The sequence below is a fragment of the Sphaerodactylus townsendi genome, linkage group LG13 (assembly GCF_021028975.2).
Source record: "Sphaerodactylus townsendi isolate TG3544 linkage group LG13, MPM_Stown_v2.3, whole genome shotgun sequence".
In the NCBI taxonomy this organism is placed as follows: Eukaryota; Metazoa; Chordata; class Lepidosauria; order Squamata; family Sphaerodactylidae; genus Sphaerodactylus; species Sphaerodactylus townsendi.
The window spans coordinates 57,317,204-57,337,550 of record NC_059437.1 but is presented as its reverse complement, the minus strand read 5'-3'; the positions used below and the strand labels follow the sequence as shown (position 1 = coordinate 57,337,550).

Sequence of the window (20,347 nt, the reverse complement as noted above, 5' to 3'; positions counted from 1 at the left end):
AACCTCCCCCCCACCCGCCCCCCACCCTAGTCCAGCCACTTCGGTGTCACTTGGTGCTCAAGGCCTTTGAAACCAAAGTGCTTAAATCATCCGGTGCTGTTGTTCAAAGGAGTTACAGAGAATCTTTACAATAATTCATGAGGGACATCAGAGCAGAGGCACCTTTTAATAAGGCCACCAGAAACATGCTCCCTGTTGGAAATTCTTGTGGTTGGAAGTCAGACAGAGAAGCACAAAAGCAGAACATAAAAGTTGCAGGGAGCCGCTGGGGGATCCTCAGAGCGGGACACGGCCTGGGGGAGAGGACTCCGTTTGCTGCCTTCCCCAGAATGCCATCAAACCCCTGAACAAACAAGTCCAAATCTGAAGGGGATGCTTAACCCCACGAGTACCAGGCTCTGCAGGGCACATTCACACACACACACACACACAGACACGGTGTGCGTGCTTCAGCTTCAGCAGGCAACCATCATTCCAGAAATGTTCCTCATAGCAGGTTGTGATCCGCGGAAGGGACTCTCAGAAGTTCCACAGGTTCAGCGGATGGAGAGGTTGTGGGGCTGTCCTCCTCAGCCTGACCCAAGACAGAAGGGCTTCCACCCCATGAATGCCCTCCAAGCTTCTTACCTTTCACTCAGGCCAAGAACGGCATGCTTCCAGGCCCCGCCCCTGGGGAACGGACTCCAGCCAATCCTGCAGGCGGCCACTGAGACTGGGCTGGAGACAGGCAGTGGCCTGTCCCCCCCCCCCCCCTTGCACAACGGAAGTGGAACGGGCCTGCAGGGCCAGCCCAGTATTGCCCCGGAGATGGAGACACGTGGCGGTTTCCTTTCCCAGTATTGCTTGGATTATATCCTCCTCGCTGTTGCTGCTGATCCTCCTCCATGTTTCCCTGCAGCTGTGAGCTCACTCTAGGGGTCATTATTGCTTGCAGGATCATTTTTTTAAATCTCAATAACAGTCCCACGATCTGCTCTGGCCACCAGCCCCCCCCCCCCTCACAAGAGCAGGACCAAACCAGCCCCAGACAACTCTTCCCCATACCTGGAGGGGCTGCCTTGGAGAGGAAGGCCATGCCAAAAGGGGCCGGGGGGGGGGAAGTGTTCCCCTTGAGGAGCACAAGGGTCAGCCTGGTGGGGCCACTTTGGGGTGGGCACCTCTCAGGCAAACCTGAGCTGCCATCTCTGTCAGATGGAGCCAGCATTTATGTATTTCTTGCTCCCAGAAGAGCAGGCGACAAAGGAACAGAGTCCCGGCTAACAAGCCGGGGCAGGCAGGATTGGGCAGATGGCTTCCTTTCCAGAGCACCATGATGCAAGAGAGCAGCCGCGTTCGGAGGGCTGAGGCAGAGGCCATTTCTCCAGATCTCCTCTGCAGCAGCCGGTGGAATCAGCCCCTCGCTCTGCCCTACAAAACAGCCAGCAAGTCACAAAGGCCTGCATCACCCGCCTTACCTTTGCACGCTCCTGCAACTCCCAGGTGGTAAATAGCTGCCAAGACTCGCCAAAGGGCCTTCTGTTCCTCTGCCGTGATCCCCAGGGCCTCCAGGGCAGCTTGGAGCTGAGAGAACGCAGCCGAGGCCTTCTGCTTCTCTTCACCCTGCAAGAGGCAGAGGGGTGGGCAGTCTGGTCTGTGGCAGGGAGGCTCCAGACGGAGGAAGGGGACTTCAGAAGACCTCAAGCAGAAAGCAAAGGAAGCAGGGAGGGGGAAGAGGGCCTCCAGCAAACCATCCAATTCAACAACCCAGCAAGGTTGCCAGCCATTCTACAGCAGAGCAGTGCAGCTGCCTCCTGCTGAATCGGGGCCCCTTCAGTCTGCCCAGGTCAGTCCTACCTACTCCGAGTGGCAGCAGCTCCCCAAGGTCTCTGGCAGAAGAAGGCCTTCCACATGACCCCCTGCCTGGTTTTCACTTGACTGGAGCTGCTGCTGGGGATCGAACCTGAGGCCTCCTGCTTGCAAACCAGGGGCTCCACTCCTACAGAGGCCACCTTTCTGTCAATATGTGCACAAGCCAGGTCCTCCTCCCGCCACGACCAGCAAGTGGAACAGGCAAGAGCAGCCATGATCCTCAGGGGCTCCAGGAGAGGAGGAACGGGTTCACCCTGGCAAGCTCAGTGGGCAGGGCAAAGACCAGCCACCTCCCCCACAGCCCCACAGGGGACTTCAGCCACTGGAGTGAGAAGGGAGGTTTGGCCCGATGTAGGGGACAGAGTGCTGAACTGCAATCTAGGAGGACCGAGTTCAAATTCCTCCATCCACCATAATGTTCACTGGGTCAGCCACGATGTTCAACCAAACCTACTTCAAAGAACTGCTGTAAGAATTTTAAAAAGGAAGATTCGGAACAACGTGTGATGTCCTTGGGGAAAGGGGGGGGGGATCCAGGATGAAGAGGCAGAAAGGGCCCCCTTGGTTTAATCTTTCCACCTTTCTCTTGCAAGAGACTGGGGTATTTTCCATATACGTCTGACTTCTGTGGCTCCCTGTTGCGGGGGGGGGGGGCTGTTGGTGCATCACAATAGCCAAGGGGCTTCCAAATGGGGGGGGGGTTCCCTGCAATTTCCTTGCCCTGGTCTCTCAGCAGTAGCCACATATCCTTACGTATGTCAAAGAGGATGTTTTAAATTTTATTTCTTTTCATTGTCAAGTAAATACCGTGTCAATATAACATTACAACAATATGTGCACCAGGACTCCCAGCTTTGTTTTTTAACTTCTCTCTGCACCTCAAGAAGCCAGAGAATAATTTTTTTTAAGTGCAGAATTTAGAAAAGTCCCCCGGCAGCTGCCGTGAGGGCAGGGGCAAGCAAGAGGCACTTTCCCCGCAATAGGCAGCCAAACATCTCCGCTGTCATCTTTCACAAAACTTTTCAGCAAAGCAGGATTAGACAAAGGTCCAGAAAGCCCCGGAAAGTGCGTGAGTGTACTGCCGTATGACGCTATGAGGAGGCAGGAGGCACAGCCACTTCCCAGACCCGTGTCCAATAACCCATATAAAAATGACCTGGGACAGGTATGCAGAATTCCCTCGAGTTCTGTGGCCAGCAGGGTTGACCCTCAAGACCAAAAAGGAAAGAGAGAACCCTGCAGTGCTCCGCTCTCCGGGCATTTCTGCAATGGTTGGCAGAAACCAGAGTCCTCTGGAAATTGCTAAGTGGGCAGGTTCAGCCTGGGGTCAGGGGAGGCTGCCATGTGCAGTCAGCAGCAAGGCAGAAGGAGCAGCAGCGGCAAAGCGCTTTCCAGGAGGAGGGGCCCCCACCCTCTCCAGCCTCCCCTGCCACATCTCCAGGAATTCTGCAGTCCAAAGGTGGCAACCCTGCTGAAAGTCCCCGCGGCAGCACGCACACACACACACACGAGCCCCGCTGCCGACTCTCTGGGTAGGGAAATTATTGGCGTTTGGGGGAAGTGAATCCTGGAGAAGGTGGGGTTTGGGGGGGAGGGACCCCAGCAGGTAAAATGCCTCAGGGCCCCCCTTCCAAAGCAGCCATCAACTCGAGGAAACCCCCCCCCTCTCTCTCTGTCTCTCTCTGTAGTCTGGAGATCAGGTGCAATTCCAAGGGATCTCCAGGCCCTTGGAAAGAGTGAGACTCAAAGACAGACTCTCCGAAGGGGTGTGGGAGAGGGGAACCCCTTGAGACTGGGCTGGCATCCGATTGTGTCTAGCTGGACCGGCTTTCTTTTGCTCACTGGCAGTCTTCAAGAAGCTGGACAAACACCTGGAGGTTTTAGGCAGATGTTGCACAGGGCTGGTGGTTGGGCCAGGTGGTCTGTGTGGCCCAATTCCACGTTTTCTCCTGTTCTTGCAGGAATTTCACTTGGGAGACACAAGTCCTCAGGTGTGTGCCGAAGGGTCTGTGATTCTTAGGGAAGGGGACCGTGGATCAGTCGCAGAGCTCAGGTTTGGGCAGATCCCACAGAAGACAACAATTTGGCTGTGTGGGTCCTTTGCTCCTTTGGCCCTGCCAGTGGCAAATCCATCCCTCTGTTCAGGCCACTTCAGGGTGCCACGGACGTGCCAGGAGCAAGAAGGGGGTGAGCGGCCTGCCTGGTGTCGCCACAGCCCTGTGCGGAGGAGCGCCCTCGCCATCCCTCCCGCTTCTGGCTAGACCTGTGCAGCCAGTCGATCAAATGCTCTGGAGCACCTGGTCTGCTGGACACCCCCAGGCAGACGGAGCGGGCCCAGGCCCTCGTCAGAGGCCGCCCTTCACAGACTGCCTGGAGTGTTTGCCTCCCTGCAGGCTGGTCTTGGAGGACACACAACTGTGGCCGAGAGCGGAGGAGAAACGCCTTTGCCCGGAAGACAGCTCGGAGCTCTTTCCTCCCCGCTTCTGTTCTGGATTCCTCCTTTCCTCCCTGCCAGGCAACGGGAAGGGAGGAGAGTGGCAGCGGGATGGGGGGGGGGGGGGGGGGGAGACTGAGGGGTCTGTGTCCAAAGGACAAGGTCACTTTGGAACAGGCCGAGCAGACACAGAGCAGAGAAGCCATCTGGCATCTGCTGGCAACAAACACTCTTGGCAGCCAGACTGAGCCTGCTGCCTTTAGCCACGACCCCTAAAAGAGCTTCCCTGCTGCCAGAGCTCCTTCCCAATCGCTGACATAGAAAGCAGGGAGCTCTGCCCATGGACTCGCAGGCTGCTGGGGAAACCAGGCCTTCCAGGAATAACGTATGAAGCCAGGGAGAGCGACAAGGCCCGCTGCACCACCCCTCCCCCAGACGCCACTTGGCAGAAGCTCCTTTCCCACAACTTCCCCTGAACTTTGCCTGCAAAACGAGCATCCCTGGGCACTGATCTTTGCCACACCCAGATCTTCCTTCTGTCCCAATTTCTACTTTGTGTCTGCCCACCCAAGGCCCCGCCCAGCCCCTGCGATGCACCAGGGCCCGCGTCTGCCTGCAGATCCGGTTCCCCCTCCCCCCCTCCCTCCTGCCAGCCAGGTGGGCTCTTTAAAGCTCCCCCTACCTTCAGGCATGGCTGGATGCCAAAAACGTTGCTCTCCACCACGTGGTGCAGGTGCAGAGTTGTCCTAGGGGCAAAGGTGAAAAAACACAGCATTAAAGCCGCCAGATCCCAATAGGACCCGAAGAGGAGAAGCAGATCCCAAGAAGAGAGACATAGGAAGGGGGGGGACAAGCCAGTGACCCCCATCAGACATTCAGATTGGAGATAGTTTTGGAGGACAGCCACGTAGCAGAAGTTAGATTTGAGCCCAGGAGCACCGTGGAGACCAATTAGATTCGTGGGGCTTCAGCTTCCAAGAGTCAAAGAGCGCTCCAGCACTTGAACTGAGCCGTTCAGACTGGAGAGAAATTCCTCCTCAGCCTGAGCTGGGGATTGGGGGGGAAGGACGTCTTCTCCATTCACCTCCTTGGGGTTCATTTTCCAACAGCCCAAAGACCGTCGTGATTTTAAAAGCTGTCTTTGACAGAAGTCTCAGAGGGTCTGCAGTAGAAAATCCAGACTCAAGTCCAACAGAGATATGAGCTTTCAAGACAGCCAAAACTATCTGACAAAGAGAGATTTAACAAAGGGAACTTTCTGACAAAGAGAGCCAGCATGGTGTACTGGTTAAGAGCACGTGGACTCTAATCTGGAGGACGGGGTTTGATTCCCCACTCCACCACATGAGCGGCTGAGTCTTCTCTGGCAAACCACATTTGTTTCCTCACTCCTACATTCCTGCTGGGTGACCCTGGGCACAGTTCTCTCAGAACTCTCTCAGCCCCACCTATCTCACAAGGTGTCTGTTGTGAGGAGAGGAAGGGAAAGGAGTGTGTGAGCCCCTTTGAGACTCCTAATGGTTGAGAAAAGCAGGGTATAAATCCAAACTGTTCTTCTTCTTTGACCCTCAAAAGCCTCCCTATACCCCAAATATCTTTTTGGCCTCTGAGGTGCCACCGGGATCAAACTGAGCTGCACCAGAAGTGTTTTCAAAGTCTTGTGGCAAAGAATAGCTATTTCCAGGTCCAGAGAACAGAAAAGGGGCTCAGATCTGTCAAAGACCTGGACCCAGGCTCCCTGGCCACAGAACCAGCACAGGGGCCTCGTTTCTGCCCTGATGCAGCCCGGGAAGGCTACTCCACAAGGCTGTTCTCTAAGGACGTGTGAAGAAGTGAGCCCTAACTCATGAAGGCCGGGGCTGGAATAAAGGCTGCCCCTGGGCTTCTCTCTCGTTGCTGTCAGTGCAAACAGCATGAGACTTCACAGTGAGTTGAGAAGGCTTCTGGCCCAACCAGGGCCAGCCCATTCACACATGATGTTAGCGGCACAGAACACCCACAGCTGGCTGCCAGCCCTATGTGTGCAGCTGACCCCTGGCAAAAAGGCCAGGATCGGCCCTCCTCTTGGGATAGAGCCACTGCCAGCTTATTGGAACTGTGCACTTTTACCTGACCCAAGGAAGCAGATGGGGCTGGAAAGCAACTGGACAGTTTCCAATTTATTTATTTTATTTATTTATTATTTAGATTTTTATACTGCCCTATCCCCGAGGGGCTCCGGGCAGTGTACAACAAAACTAATACAAAACAAGTTCGGGAGCAAAACTATACAATTAAAACAACAGCAACCCATAGAAGCTCCATCGTTAAATATACTAAATTTCATTAAAAACAGCAGTAATACCATAATAGAAGGCGCCCTGTAAACCCTTTTCCTTAAAACCCTCCCTTAGGGAGCAGCCGGACTCCTCCATAGGAGGGCAATCTAGATGTAATCGAGCAGGGGCACCATACTCAGCGGCTGGTTGCTCCAAAGGCCCGGCGGAACAACTCAGTCTTACAGGCCCTGCGGAATTCACCAAGATCCCGCAGGGCTGGACAGCTGGAGGAAGAGTGTTCCACCAGGCCCATGTGGAGGCCAGCCGCATCATGGAGGGGCCGGGGACCACCAGTAAATTAGCCTCTGCTGAACGCAGAGGGCAAGTAGGGGCATATGGGGTAATGCGGTCCCAAAGATACGAGGGTCCCAAGCCGTGTAAGGCCTTAAAGGTCAAAACCCAATTGGCGATGGCTGCCTATTCAGTCCAATTGGGAATGGGTCAGGCTGAAGCAGATCCGCCCATTGTCCACCCCCACCCCACCACCCACCGCCCCAAATACCTGACCCCAAGCATGTGAGCAGCATTGATTGCCGCCTCTGGCCAAGCCCCAAAACTTGCTGCAGTGACTCCTCATCTTGTACTTCTATCGCAAGAAGCTACAGGACAGCAGGAGCTGCTGCCAAAGGCCTTGAACACGCTCTGCACGGATTTCTTAGCTTTCCTGCCCCCTCTGCTGGCAAAACAACTGACAGCACCTCCTAGCAGCCACCGTTCCGTGCACTGGCTCACACGTCCCAGCCTTGATGGCTTCCGCAAAAGCTTGCAGGTGGCCCTGCTTCTTTGCAAAGGTTGCTAAGACGGCTCAGAATTTTCCCAGTTGAGAAAGGGAGTCCCTTGGCTCCACGCCAGGCTAGGATCCATGCCATGAGAGCCTGCCGGGTGATTTGGACCAGTCATATTCTTTCTGCCTAACCTACCTCATGGGGCTGCTGTGAGGATAAAACCAAGGGGAGGGGGAGAACGGTGTAAGCCACTCTGGGCCCCCATTGGGGTAGAAGGCAGGATATAAATAAAGTAAATACATGAGATGGTTTTTCCCTTCCTGAAACAGTGTCATCCAGTGAAGAGGAAATGAAGCTGGTTCAGGTGCACAAAAGAAGTCACCGTGGTGTAAAACTTGGGAACAAGGAACAAGCCACCACCCTCATGCCCCACAGCTGGGGTCCCAGGAGGATCAAAGGTCCTGCCACAGCACTGAGCCCACGGCCACGTAACACGGCCTTTGCTCAGGCTCTCAGTCTGACCGGCTCAGCTCTGTCTCCTCTGACTGACAGCGGCTCACCAGGGTCTCGTCACCATGTCCAGGGCTTCCACATCACCTGTGGCCTAACCCTTTGAGCAGGAGATGCTGCCAAGAACTGGACCCGAGGCCTTCTGCAGGGCAAGCACGTGCTCCAACCAACCCCTAGCCAAAGCCCGTCTTGTGGCGCAGAACCTCCAAAGGGCACCGCTCATCCTGTCTGCACCAAAACACCCAGCAAAGACCCCCACGTCTCCCCTCAGCCCCCGACAGCGGTACCTCTGGTCCAGATCCAGCCCTGCCAGCATTTGGGAGAAGACCCGGAAGTTGCTCTCTCCCTCCGGCTGCTGCGCCACACGGATCCTCTCCAGCAGCATCGTCTGAGCAAAGGAGAGACAGGCAGGAGGTCAGCACATACTCCAGCCCCACTGCAATGGCGGACTCGCACCCGGGGCTCCTTCATGCAGGGCTCCCGGTCCCGTCTAACCTGAGGGCCTTAAGTTCAGGATACCACTGTTGATGTGAAGCCCCAAGAGAAGAGCAAGTCCTTTTTTAAAGAAAATAATAATAATTTGCCTGACTCCATCATGGGATTGATTTAGGCTGTGGTGTGTTTTCAAGCGTCACACAACTCTCTGTGGTGCCTAGCGAAGAATTCTGCAAAACCTTCAAACCCCCAAAGCCTAAGTCAGTGGATCTTGCTGGACCTCCCTCCTGCAAGCTGCCCCCCCCATCAGCCCCCTCTCCCCAGGAAGCCCCCCTCGTGCCTCCCCCACACCGAGGGATGCTCAACGACAAAAGAGAAAGACCACCAAGATGAATCCGTTTTAAAAGCGCCCTCGTGCCCCCTACCCCACAGAAGCCCCCCCCCCTTCGTCACCTGCAGGTGAGCAGCTGTGATTTGGCCGGTGGCGCTGAAATCCAGGGCCATGACCATGGAGAAGCGGCTGGCGGCTGCGCTGTGGCTGCTGGACACCGTTCCAAAGGCTCTGAGCACCGTGAACATGGCCTGGACCTTCTCCGCTGCAAAATCCAACAGCGAGGGAGGGGGTCAGAAAAGGAGCCACAGGACCAAAAGCACAAGGGTCTGAGAGAGGCCCCCCCGCCCCCCCCCCCCGCCCCCGCCCCCCATCAAGGAAGCTCTCCTTGGGGGCACACGAGAAAGGGCCCTTCTGGTGGCAGGCCCACAACAATGGAACAACCCCCCCTCTTCCAGGAAGGATTTTCCTGACACCCCACTCTCAACTATTAGGTCAGTAAATATTCTTCTCCCCCCCCCCCACCCCCGCAACATGCAGAAGCTTTGGAAACACCTGTCAGCAGGAGACTCAGCTTGGAAAAGAAGCACCTGGTCCTCGTCCATCCTGTCTACTCTCCCCCCCCCCCATTATTGTTCTGTGGTGTGGATGGGGATGCCCATTCCCTGGGTGAAGGGCAAAGAGGAAATGCTGCAAGAGATCAAAGCCACCAGCTGCCAAGGGGAACCGCTCCCTCCCTAGGACTTGCTCCCCCCCCCCCCGCCCGCCCCCAGGCATTGCACAGAGTTGACCTCTGGAGCACAGGCTGGCCAGCAGAGCAATGAGGCAGGTGGCATTCCCCCCCCCCCCCGAGCAGGCCGGAGGAGGCACTTGGGTGCCACCTGGGAACCCTTAGCTGATCCCGTCACTGTCAGCCTCAGCCGTTTGTGCCTTGTGGGTGAGGCCTGTTACTTCAGGAGGTGTCACCAGTGGGCTCCTCACATAAACAGAAGGGGGGCTGCACCTTCCTGGGCCACGCAAGTCTCCAGCAGGCTCCCCAGGTCAGGCCCCCACCAGGACCTCAGCAGAAAGCAGAGAGCAAACAAGAGGGTTGCTTCTGGACTGCCCAACTGCGCCTCCTCCTCTTCCTCCTGCCCACGTTTGCAAGTGAGGACCAGGAGAAGCCATTCTGGCAAGATTGCTGCACTGCAGGCCATCCGTCCTGGGGGAAGGGTCCGTGGCCTCAGCCATTCACAGCCGCCTCCTCCCTCGCAATTGCTGCATTCCTGGGCGGGGCACACCTGGACCCACAAGTGCTGCCCCCCCCGGGCATTCGGAACATCTGCTCTTCCCTGGCAGGTGACAGGGGGACACTTTGGGCTGGGTGAGTGACCTCCCCACCCATCTCTCTCAAGGAAGCGTTCCAGTAGCTTTCCTCCTTGCTCACATTATGATGCCCGGGGCTTGTACCCTGGCTTGCCCCAACGTGGTTATGCACCTGGTTGATTAGGAAGGACATTCATTTTCCTCGGTCTGATGAATACAGGATGGTGCCCCCAAAAGGCAGATGAGCCCCCCCCCCTTCAGTGCTGAGCCCTGTGAGTGGCACTGAGGAGCCAGCCCACCCCAAACACAGGCAGGCCTGCAAAGGAGAGCCAAAGAGCTTGCAGGCAGGCCTGCAAAGGAGAGCCAAAGAGCCTGCCCACTTCATGTTGCCCACCAGTGCGCTGTTCTGGCCCAAAATCACACCAAAGGCCCAAAGGATTCTGGCTACCTGGGACCTGGCTCGGTCCTCCTCCCCTCCAGCGCCTACCACACCCTACGCAGCCCACACCTACACCAAAGCGCCAGCCCCACAGCTGTGCACACCTGTGACTCGGTTGTCCACGCTGCCTGCAGTGGCCACCAGATACTCTAGAGCCTGCTGGCAACAGGTGGTCTTGCCGGCCCCGCTCCTGCCCAGGGGCATGATGGTCTGATCCTGCCGTTGCGTCAGCAGGCTCCAGTAAGCTCTCTGGACCACAGAGAAGATGTGGGGGGGCATCCCGTCCCGCTTGCCTTTGAACACCTGGAGACAGGAAAGAAATCACCTGGGGGACAGCCAGCATCCATGCTGCAACCCTCTCTGGGTCACGCGAGACGTGAAAGCATCCTCGAGCCTGCCACAAGGAGGCCACGGCCATTTCAAAGTTGGGGCAAAATGCCACGAGGCACTCTTGAGTTCCCCCCACTCGCCCAGTGCTTTACCAAGTGTTGAAACACCCCCACACACAACACAATACACCAGTTTTGGCACTTGAAAAGGCATGTGGGGGTGGGGGGAGAGAGCATTGGGCTCTTGCAGCATTTAAAAACCTCTTCAACGTGGCCGCCGACCCTGCGTCCTTCTGGCAGCCCTGCAAACACTCAACATCACAGCGTTCTTCGCAGCCTTCTGCCAACTTGTTCCCGTCAGCAAGCACACAACAACACACAAACACACACACACACACCGCTGCTGCTGCTGCCCTTCACTTTAACACTGGAACTGTTTATTTATGCCATTACTTAGATGGTCTGACACATCTCCATAAAAAAGTACTCACATTGTTTACAACAAAATCGATGAACACGAAAAATCGTTAAAACCACTCAAGCTGTCTGTATGTCTAATAGCCCCGAGCCCCTTCCCCAAGAAGATCAAAAAGTCCAGAGTGTGGGGCCACACACGGGGCTAGAATGTGGGGGGAAACCCCAGGGCTGCAGAAAAAATTATTTTGTTTTTTTAGAAAACGAGGGGGTGTAAAATAATCCAAAGTTGTTAGCCCAAAGCAGAGAAAGCTAGCAGAGGGAGGGGGAGAGCAGAGCCAGAGCGAAGGGGGGGTGGAGAGCAAAGACTGGGGGGAGGATGCCCCCTCCTCCATAAGCCCCTAATTTAGAAACATTAGCTACTATATTGCAGCATAAGGAGTACAAACAGCAAATTCAATTGGGTTAATATTCATAAAACCATCATAACAAAAAGCAAGTTCAGTTTGTTAAATAAGAGCAGCCCTGTGGAAGTTCATAAGAACATAAGAACTAGCCTGCTGGATCAGACCAGAGTCCATCTAGTCCAGCTCTCTGCTACTCGCAGTGGCCCACCAGGTGGCTTTGGGAGCTCACATGAAGGATGTGAAAGCAAGGGCCTTCTGCGGCTGTTGCTCCTGATCACCTGGTCTGTTAAGGCATTTGCAATCTCAGATCAAGGAGGATCAAGATTGGTAGCCAGAGATCGACTTCTCCTCCATAAATCTGCCTGAGCCCTTTTTAAAGCTATCCAGGTTAGTGGCCATCACCACCTCCTGTGGCAGCATATTCCAAACACCAATCACACGTTGTGTGAAGAAGTGTTTCCTTTTATTAGTCCTAATTCTTCCCCCCAGCATTTTCAATGAATGCCCCCTGGTTCTAGTTCAGAGTTATCATGAACTCATCCACTAAATTTAAAAACAAAGTCCTGGCCACGGGTGGCTTCTTCTGGTCCTACAGAGCAGCTCACTCGGGACTCTCCGAGGGGTTTTTGTTCAGGACCACTGAAGTATCCACACAGGGTGGACGGGGATGGGAGGGAGGGGAGGCTGAAACCCCTGCTTCCAGTAGAAAACGTTTGGAGGAGCATGGGAGGGGGCTGCAGTTCAGAGGCCACACCTGGGGGGTGCTTTGGTATCCGTACCTGGCTTGTTAGCTTTGCAGGGGATCAGGTGGGAAGCAGGAGTCAGACGCTGGACCAGGGGGGGGGGGCTGCTGGGCTGCTCTGCTGGATTTCCCACATAGTCTGATCACGTTTGAAGCACCACCACTGTGGGAAGGGGGCAGCTAATGCAGATGCCAACTCCAGGTTGGGAAATCCCTTGACATTTGGGGATGGAGCCTGAAGAAGGTGGGGTTTGGGCAGAGGAAGGACCTCAGTGGGGTACAATGTCGTACAGCCCACTTCCCAAACAGTTATTTTCCTCCACAGGAACGGCTCTCTTTAATCTGGAACCCAGCTGCAATTCGGGGAGATCTCCTGGCATCACCTGCAGGTTGGCATCCCTAGCAGCTGTCCCTCTAATTTTCTTATTCAAATAGAAGCCAATTCTTTAGTGCTCAGGAAGGTGCTTCAATATTCCCACTGGTCCAAACTCTGCCTCTGCCTCTGCCCCCCACCCCCACCCCCACCCCGCCTCTAAAAATGATTCAGGGTCTCCCTCTTGTGGTGTCAGACTGGGCAGCCAACAGCCCCTTTTTTGACAAGTGTTCTTGCAAATCACTTCAGCAGATGAACGACCCTCTAATGCCACCTGGAGGGCATTCTGAGAAGGGGGGGGCTCTGGTGGGAAGCTTGTTTTCCTGCAAACTTGTTTTCCTGTTCATCATTTAACGCTTCGCTTCGTGTCCCTTCAGGCTGAGGTTTGTCGGGAAGCGGCGGAGCTCTGGCACTCGCAGGGCCCGGTAATTTCGTAAGATCTCTCAGGAGTGAGCGGGTGCTTTTAACTAGCCCTGCTCCTCAGAACAGCCTGGCTTTTAACCAGGCCTAGCAGAAATCTTGGACCAATTAAACCAAAATGCCATCCAAAGTCTCTCTCTGGCAAGCCCCAGTTCAAAGCAACAACTCACTTGAAGACTTCAAGGACTTTATTGGCTACATGGGCATGAAAGGCAAAGAGAGTTCTGGCGAGTTTCCACCAAGACAGTTGATAATGGGATGTAGCGTTTCCCCCCCCCCCCCCCCCCACACACACAAGAGAATAAGACAGTTAGCAAAGACCAACAGGAAACAGTCCCAGCTGCTGAGCTTCAAGGTTGGGAAACAAATAAGGCAGCATCTGCAGGCAAACGCACACTCCAGAAATCCCCCCCCCAACAGAATGGCACCCTGACACTCTCAAGCAGAGGCTATTTGGGAGAGAAGGATCCACTTAGCAGAGACGCAGCCTTTGCCAGGACAGCCTCCCCCCCATCCCCACCCCCACGACAGCAACCCGGCTTTCTTCGTCTATGTTCTGCTCTTGGCCTGCCTTGTGCGGTGCAGATCAGCCCTCTTTGCAGCTCCTCACCTTTTGCTCCAAAGCTCTTAGGCACGCAAGAGCATCTTCCTTCCCTTCAGCAGTGGGGCAGCACTCAGATGACCAGTCAAGCAGCCCCCCTTGACCAGTCGTGCCAACCTCCTGGAATTACTAGCCATCTCCAGACTACAAAGATTAGTTCCCCTGGAGGAAACACCTGGTTTGGAAGGTCACCTGCGTGGGGTTATGCCTTTCTCCCACCCCCACCCCCTGCCCTCCTCTAGAGCCCCAGGCATCTTCCCACCTAAGGTTGGCAGGTGCCCACATCAGGTGCCCAGGCTGAGCTGTGTTTGGCTCTGCTTCTCACAGCTGTTGTGGGCCTCCAAAGTCTGGCCCAAAACAAAATCCAAAGCAAACATCTGGAGTCCTCTGCAGTGAGGAATTTTGAGGGAAGCCAAAGAGTTTCATGGGGGGGGGGGTGCTGAACCTCTCCCTGTGTGAGATGGGGGCTGCTCTGCAGAGCTTGCTTTGTGCTCACGAGACCCCCCAGGCCCACTCATAAAGGGGGGCGTCCCCTTTCCTACCTTTTTCGAGCAGCTGGTCACGGAGGAAGTGGGCCGGATGGCTATCAGGTTGGCACCAGCGTAGGTGTAAAGCAGCTGCGACTGGAACCGGTGCTGGAGCGTGTTGAGGACACTGGACTCGTTCAGGGAGGTCAGAGAGGCCAGGTCTTCCGCGTAGTCGAACTTGGAAGGATTGGTCTGTCACGGTGGAGGGAGGCAAGCCACCCAATGAGCCCTGGCAAAGCGGCCGTGGCCCTGATTCCGCCCCACCTTCAACACGGCACGGGAGTGGCGCCCAGCAGGTTCTGCGCAGGAGGCTTGACTTGGTCAAGTCAAGGCACAAAAGGGTCTCAGACGAGAGCAGTAGGACAAGGGGGTCCTCCCGACAGCAAGCTCGGGATTGGCAGGGTTCGTTGCCTCTCCAGGCTGCTTCTCAAAGGGCTAATTTGCTCCCTCAACGGAAGAGAGCACGCTGTTGTCTGTGGTTCTGGCGGCAATAAACCCCACACCACCCATTGGCTGGTGGCCCCTCTGGATGCCTGCTTGGAGGGTGAAGCGCCTTGCTCTTCCAGGGCAACAGAGAAGGCCACTACGATTCCCATCATCCACCAAGACTGGGAAGAGACATTTACTCCTGAGAAAACCTCCCTCCTCTAACGGCAAAGGGTTGAGCCAGACAGGGGGTGGTAGAAGAGAGACAACACATTTTTCCTCTTAATTAAACCCTCCAAGAGCCACTGGCATGATTGTCTCTCCTCCAACTGGAAAGGACTGCTAGGAAGGTGGCTGGCACCTGTGTCAACACAGGGTCTGCGCAGGGCCTCAAACACTGGCCACAGAGCATTTGAAAGTTGTCAGGAGAGATGCTTGCAGAAAAGCAGGCTGTTCTGGAGTGGCCTCTGTGGAGCCCCCCCCCCCCCCCTGCTCTTGAGGGCTGAGGAAGCAGGGCCGGCTGTGCTCATCGCTCACCCTCTGGATGTCTTCTGCATCCACCTCGATGACAGAGCCATCTGCTTCCACTCGAACCCGGACTCTCCCTTGAGGTAGCTCTGGAGTCCCAACATCTGGCTTAAGTTCTGTGGCTGTAAGAAGGAAGAGAAACAGACGCAGGAGGCTGAGAAGCTGCCTCCTTTCCCTCAAGGGCTTCCGTGATGAGCTGCCACGTAGAGTGACGCTCAGGTGGAGCTATCAGAGCTCTGGGTCCTCAGCAGGCAGCATCGCTCCCCAGAAAGGCTCTGGAGGAGCCATGGCAATGTCCCCCTCCCACCTCTCCGTGAGGAGCCTGCCAACCTCTGCTGCCCAGGTGACTGATTGCGGGAGGGGTGCCAGAGTCAGCTGCACCCAGACACCCACTGCTCAGGGGCCAAGAGGAGCCCACGCCTGCAGCCGGCCCTCCCCACAGCCAGGGGGCTTCTAGTCACGGGGCGGATGTCACCAAGTTCCAGGTTCAAAATCTGGAGTCCCCCCATCTGGAGCAACACACATGCCACTCACTCCCCAAAGTCAGGAAGGGGGCCTTTCCGCTACCTCCTCCGCAAGCCCAGCAGCTTTACCTCGAGTGAATCCCTCCTTCTGGACTAGCCAGACCGCCTCTGCCTCATACCAGGTGTCCGCCGGTCCCTGGAGGGGAAGGGGGAGTCCGTGAGACGAGGAGCTCTGAGGGGCACCCCCCAAGTTGGGCCGGGGCTCCCGGCTGTCCCTGCATCTAATGCCAAAGCAGACGCCAGAGCAATGGCCCCTGTGGGGCAGGGGCACTGTCAGCCAGAGAGGATCCATTGGGGCTGTTGGGGCAGTCACATAGCCCCCCACCACCACCACCACTACTACCAAGGCCCACATTCCCCTCCACAGCCAGCCCTCAGGGTTCCTGGGCACCTCAAGCCTTGCCCCAGGAAGGTTCTTCCTCAAGCAACTGTTCACCCTCCCAGCCTGCCCCTTCAGTGGCTGCCCTGCCCAGCTCACCACCTTGGGGCTGTGCGTCTGCTCAGCACAAAGCCAGCTTCATGAGGGGCCCCCGCCTTCCTGGGACCACTTCAAAGACCAGTCAGCCAGCCCATGCGGTGCAGGGGGACCCACGTTCCGTGGCCCTGACTGGGCCAGCCTCTCTCTCTGAGCCCAGCCCCACAACTGCTCTTGTGGCATCACAGGGGAACTGAGCGAAGTGCCGTCACGTAGAGTTCCCCGGAGAGAAGGCCGGGGGGAATGGAAACAAACTTGGTACTTGTCCAAAGCTTTGCAGATCTGAGGGGCTGCTTCTGGCGCGCACGAGCAGAGGGCGCCTCCTCCCATGGGCAGGATGAGGTCTCAGTGCCACCACAAGATGCCAACCTCACCTGTTCACAAGTGGGGCCTTGCTGAGGGACTTCTTCTCCCGCTGCCTGCTGGGTTTCAGCCCCTTTCTCCTTCCTCTCCCCTTCTGGAGCTCCCACGGCTGGTTCTGGCTTCTTGGTTCCTCTCGCTTGAGTGGGCTTCTCCTGGGGCTCTGCTGGCCGCCTTCCGCTTCCTCCCTGCTTCTCCTTCGCCTCCGCAGAGTCTCCCGCTGCTGCTGCTGCTGCCGTTTCCTGCTTGGCTTCTCCAGACGGCTTCCCCCCACCCTTCGCTGGCTTCTCTTTGGTTCCCGCCAGCCTCTTCCCAGCCTCCCCCAACTTCTCCCAGGTGTGCTCCGACTCTTTCCCCTTTTCCACGGCCTTCCCTTTGCTGCCCTGCCCGCTCTGGACCTCCTCCTTGGCCTTCTGCATCCCGTTCTCTTTCCTGGGCTGTCCGAAGCGCCTACTCCAGAGTAAGCTGCCTTTCTTCACTGCTTCTATATCAGCTTTGGCATCCCCTGAGCCGGCGTTTTTGTTCTGCTCTGGAGCAGGGACCTGGGAGGGCTGGGAGGAGTTGGGGTGTGTTTGCTCCCCTGGTTTGGGGGCAGCTGGCGCAGACTGAACCGCAGGAGGTCCCGGCTGCTTGGTGCTGCCCCTCTGGGAGGCTTCCTCGGGAGGCGGGGGCTTCCTCTCCTGGGCCTCAGCCAGGCCTCCCCCCGCGGGCCTCTCGCCACCCAGCCGGCCTGGGGGCAGCTCCCCCTGCCCGGCCACATCCTTCCCGTCTTGCATCATGTTGGCATCCTTGGTCACAAACCTCTGGACGGTTCCTTCGACCTGCTTCCCTGGAGGCTGGCAAAGGAAGGGTTGGGAACGTTAGCAGTGCCGTGGCTGAGCTGAGCCCCTCCCAACGAGAGCACAGACCCCCCCCCCCCAGCCCGGAGGCAGGCAGACCCAAAGGGGGCTCAGCACTCCTAGCAGAGAGGGACAGAGCTGCCACCTCTGCCTGAGGGGGGGGGGGGCGGCTGTTCAATTCCGTGGATAATCCTGCTTATTCTTTTGGGAAATGAGTGCCTCGTTTTGGCTGACCTTCTAGCTCTCATCTAGCGTCATCACTCTCAGTTCAGTTGGCCAGTGTGTCTTCTAAACAGCAAAAATCCACATAGCAGGGCATGGTTACCAATTGAATACCGAATCATTTTCAAGGTGTTGGTGTTAACCTTTAAGGCCTTACGCGGCCTGGGACCTCCGTACCTGCGGGACCGTCTTACCCCATATGTCCCAAACCGGTCTCTGCGCTCGGCAGAGGCCAACCTACTGGTGATCCCTGGCCCCTCGATGATACGGCTGGCCTTCCCACCTGGGCCAGAGCTCTTACAGCTCTGGCTCCCCGGGCCTGGTGGAACGCTTCTTCCACCAAAGGCTGTCCGGGTTCCCCCCAAGTGGGATCTCGGGCTTGAGTCCGGAGGGCCTGCAAGACTGAGCTGTTCCACCGGGCCTTTGAGGAGACTAGCCGTTGATAGGGGCCCCCTCCCCCCCCCTTCCTGTTCTTTTATGACATCAAGAAGATCCTACTACCCCTTCCTTTTGGGGTCTTCTGGGGGAATTGTTAACAGGCGCCATCCTGGGTTAACTAATTAATTAATGCTGCATTTTAATGGGGTAGGGTTTATTTTTTATTAGAGCCATCTTAACTTATATTTAAATGGTATTTTAATTTGATTGTACTCTTTCTACATGTTGTTCACCGCCCTGAGACCTTCGGGGGAGGGCGGTCTATAAACCCAATAAATAATAATAATAATAATAAAAATTACTTTTTTTCTTCTTCCACTGATGACACAAGTGGAAGAGGAAGAAAAGTAGTTTTTATACCCTGCTTTATTCAGCCATAAAGAACCACAAAGCGGCACGCAGCCCCACTCCCTTTCTCTCCCCAGAACAGACACCTTTTGGGGCTGAGAGAGTTCGCAGAGAACTGTCATCCAGCAGGCTTCATCTGGAGGAGCGGAGAACGGAACCCAGTTGGTCTTAACCACCACACCACACTAGCTCTCGTTGTGGGTTTTCCAGGAGTGGTTGTGGTGAGGTTTGTGGGCCATGCAGTCATGGCCCTGTCACTTTAAGCTTCTAACAATTTGTCTGCAGGCATGGCTGACATCTTCAAAAGTGAAACGTTAGGAGCAAAAACTACCAGACCACGGCCACACAGCCCAAGAAACCCACAACAGCCTGTCCAAACGTTGTCTGTCCTTTTAAGTTCCACTCACTGATTCTCTTCATTTGCCAGGAACGCCACGTCTCATCAATGCCAACTGGTGTGAAGCGTCAGGCGCTGCTCTCACACGCATGGCTTGGAAGAACGGGATGTTTTTACGCTAATGGGCCTGGCCATCAAACAGAACAAATGGCGAGGACCATGACTAGAAGGCCAGCCTCCCACTCTGCTGGTGAACGGCCCCAACAGGGCTGCCCGTTGCTGAAGTCACAACCTGGGCTGGTGTTCATGTTCAAGGGTAGGAGCACAGAGCGGGGGGGGGGGGGGGGGGCCCTGACTGGAGCCAGCTGGGAATGGGGGCAGGAGAGGAACCCTGGCTCACCGCAGCTGCCTCGCCTGTCCAAAGTCCCAGATTCCACACCTGCCAGAATCTCCAGGTCGCCCAGACTGGGAATGGTCTTTCTCTGCCAAGGAATGCCCCAGGCCACTGGTGGGATACCATAGCCCAGTGGTGGCGAACCTATGGCATAGGTGCCAGAGGTGGCACTCAGAGCCCTCTCTCTGGGCACGGGCAAACAGAGCCCCCCCCCCCCTACATCTAGGCTGGCCTGGGCCGCTGGGATCGATTATTAGCATTAAACCTAAGACCTAGTTTTGGGGAAGCAGTGTAGGTAATCCTGTTAAGCGCTGTTAAACCCCACTGATTTTCATGCAAACTAAAGTGCGATCATTTACCTGGGAGTAAGCTCGGTTGCTGGCAATGAGGCTTGCTTCTGAGCAAACCCTCCTAGGTCATGATTCACCCATTGGAAGAGTTGCACGGTTGCTTCAAAGCAAAGCCACCACTACCAACAAGCTTACTCCCGAGTAACACATGCCTCAGAGCCAACTGTTTTTTCTAAACTAAAACCTCAGTATTCAGGTTAAATTACGGTGTTGGCACTTTGCGATAAATAAGTAGGTTTTGGGTTGCAATTTGGGCACTCGGCCTCGAAAAGGTTCGCCACCACTGCCATAGCCCCAGGTGCCTGTGCAGGCAGGCGATTTGCAGGGCAGAGGGGAGAGCAGAGTCTGGAGAAATACAGCCACTCCAAAGCGACAAAGCCTTGGTTTGCACGTGGGAATCCTAGATGAATGTTATAACTCATGGACGAGGTATTGCAGCACACAATGGGTCAACTTAACATCGCCTAGGATACATTTTGAGCAGGGCTCTGTAATTCAAAGCAAGAGTTGGATCCACGGGTTCCTCTTATTACTTACATCTTCCTTAGAATTCAACGTAATTTTATCTTTCAGTTTTGCTTCTTTGGACTCCTTTTCGGTTTCCCGCACCAGCTGTTTGATGAAGCCCCCCGGAATGACCGAGAAGAGCGGGGGTGGAGAGCAGGGTGGGGGGCTGCGGTCCTCCTCCCTTATCTGTTGGCACAAGCAAAGGTCTGGTCATGAAATGGCACACTTGGAAGCTGCTGCACCAGAGCCAGGCCCCAGGGACACACAAACACTCACACACACACACACACACACCCATCTCCCTTGCGATTCTAAGAGGATACCCAGAGCAAGGTCTGGGTGGAATTTGCTCATGCATTGTCTGGGAAGCTTGGACTGGAAGGAAAGGATAGAACTGAAAGGCTGGGAGAGACTCCTGGCACCTCTTCTCTCACTCTCCTC

General features: G+C 55.8%; 1 protein-coding gene across 1 annotated transcript in view; it reads right to left on the bottom strand.

Moving 5' to 3' along the window:
* MYO18B (myosin XVIIIB) overlaps positions 1-20,347 on the bottom strand; it is a 108,106-nt gene that overhangs the window by 78,992 nt on the left and 8,767 nt on the right. Inside the window, exons 3-12 of the mRNA XM_048513886.1 lie at positions 19,937-20,092; positions 16,486-17,307; positions 15,706-15,772; positions 15,122-15,234; positions 14,174-14,350; positions 10,450-10,648; positions 8,724-8,866; positions 8,123-8,223; positions 4,965-5,028; positions 1,455-1,599 (exon numbers count right to left, since the gene is read on the bottom strand). Coding sequence (XP_048369843.1) covers positions 1,455-1,599; positions 4,965-5,028; positions 8,123-8,223; positions 8,724-8,866; positions 10,450-10,648; positions 14,174-14,350; positions 15,122-15,234; positions 15,706-15,772; positions 16,486-17,307; positions 19,937-20,092 — 1,987 coding nt within the window. The remainder of the gene's footprint in view (positions 1-1,454; positions 1,600-4,964; positions 5,029-8,122; positions 8,224-8,723; positions 8,867-10,449; positions 10,649-14,173; positions 14,351-15,121; positions 15,235-15,705; positions 15,773-16,485; positions 17,308-19,936; positions 20,093-20,347) is intronic.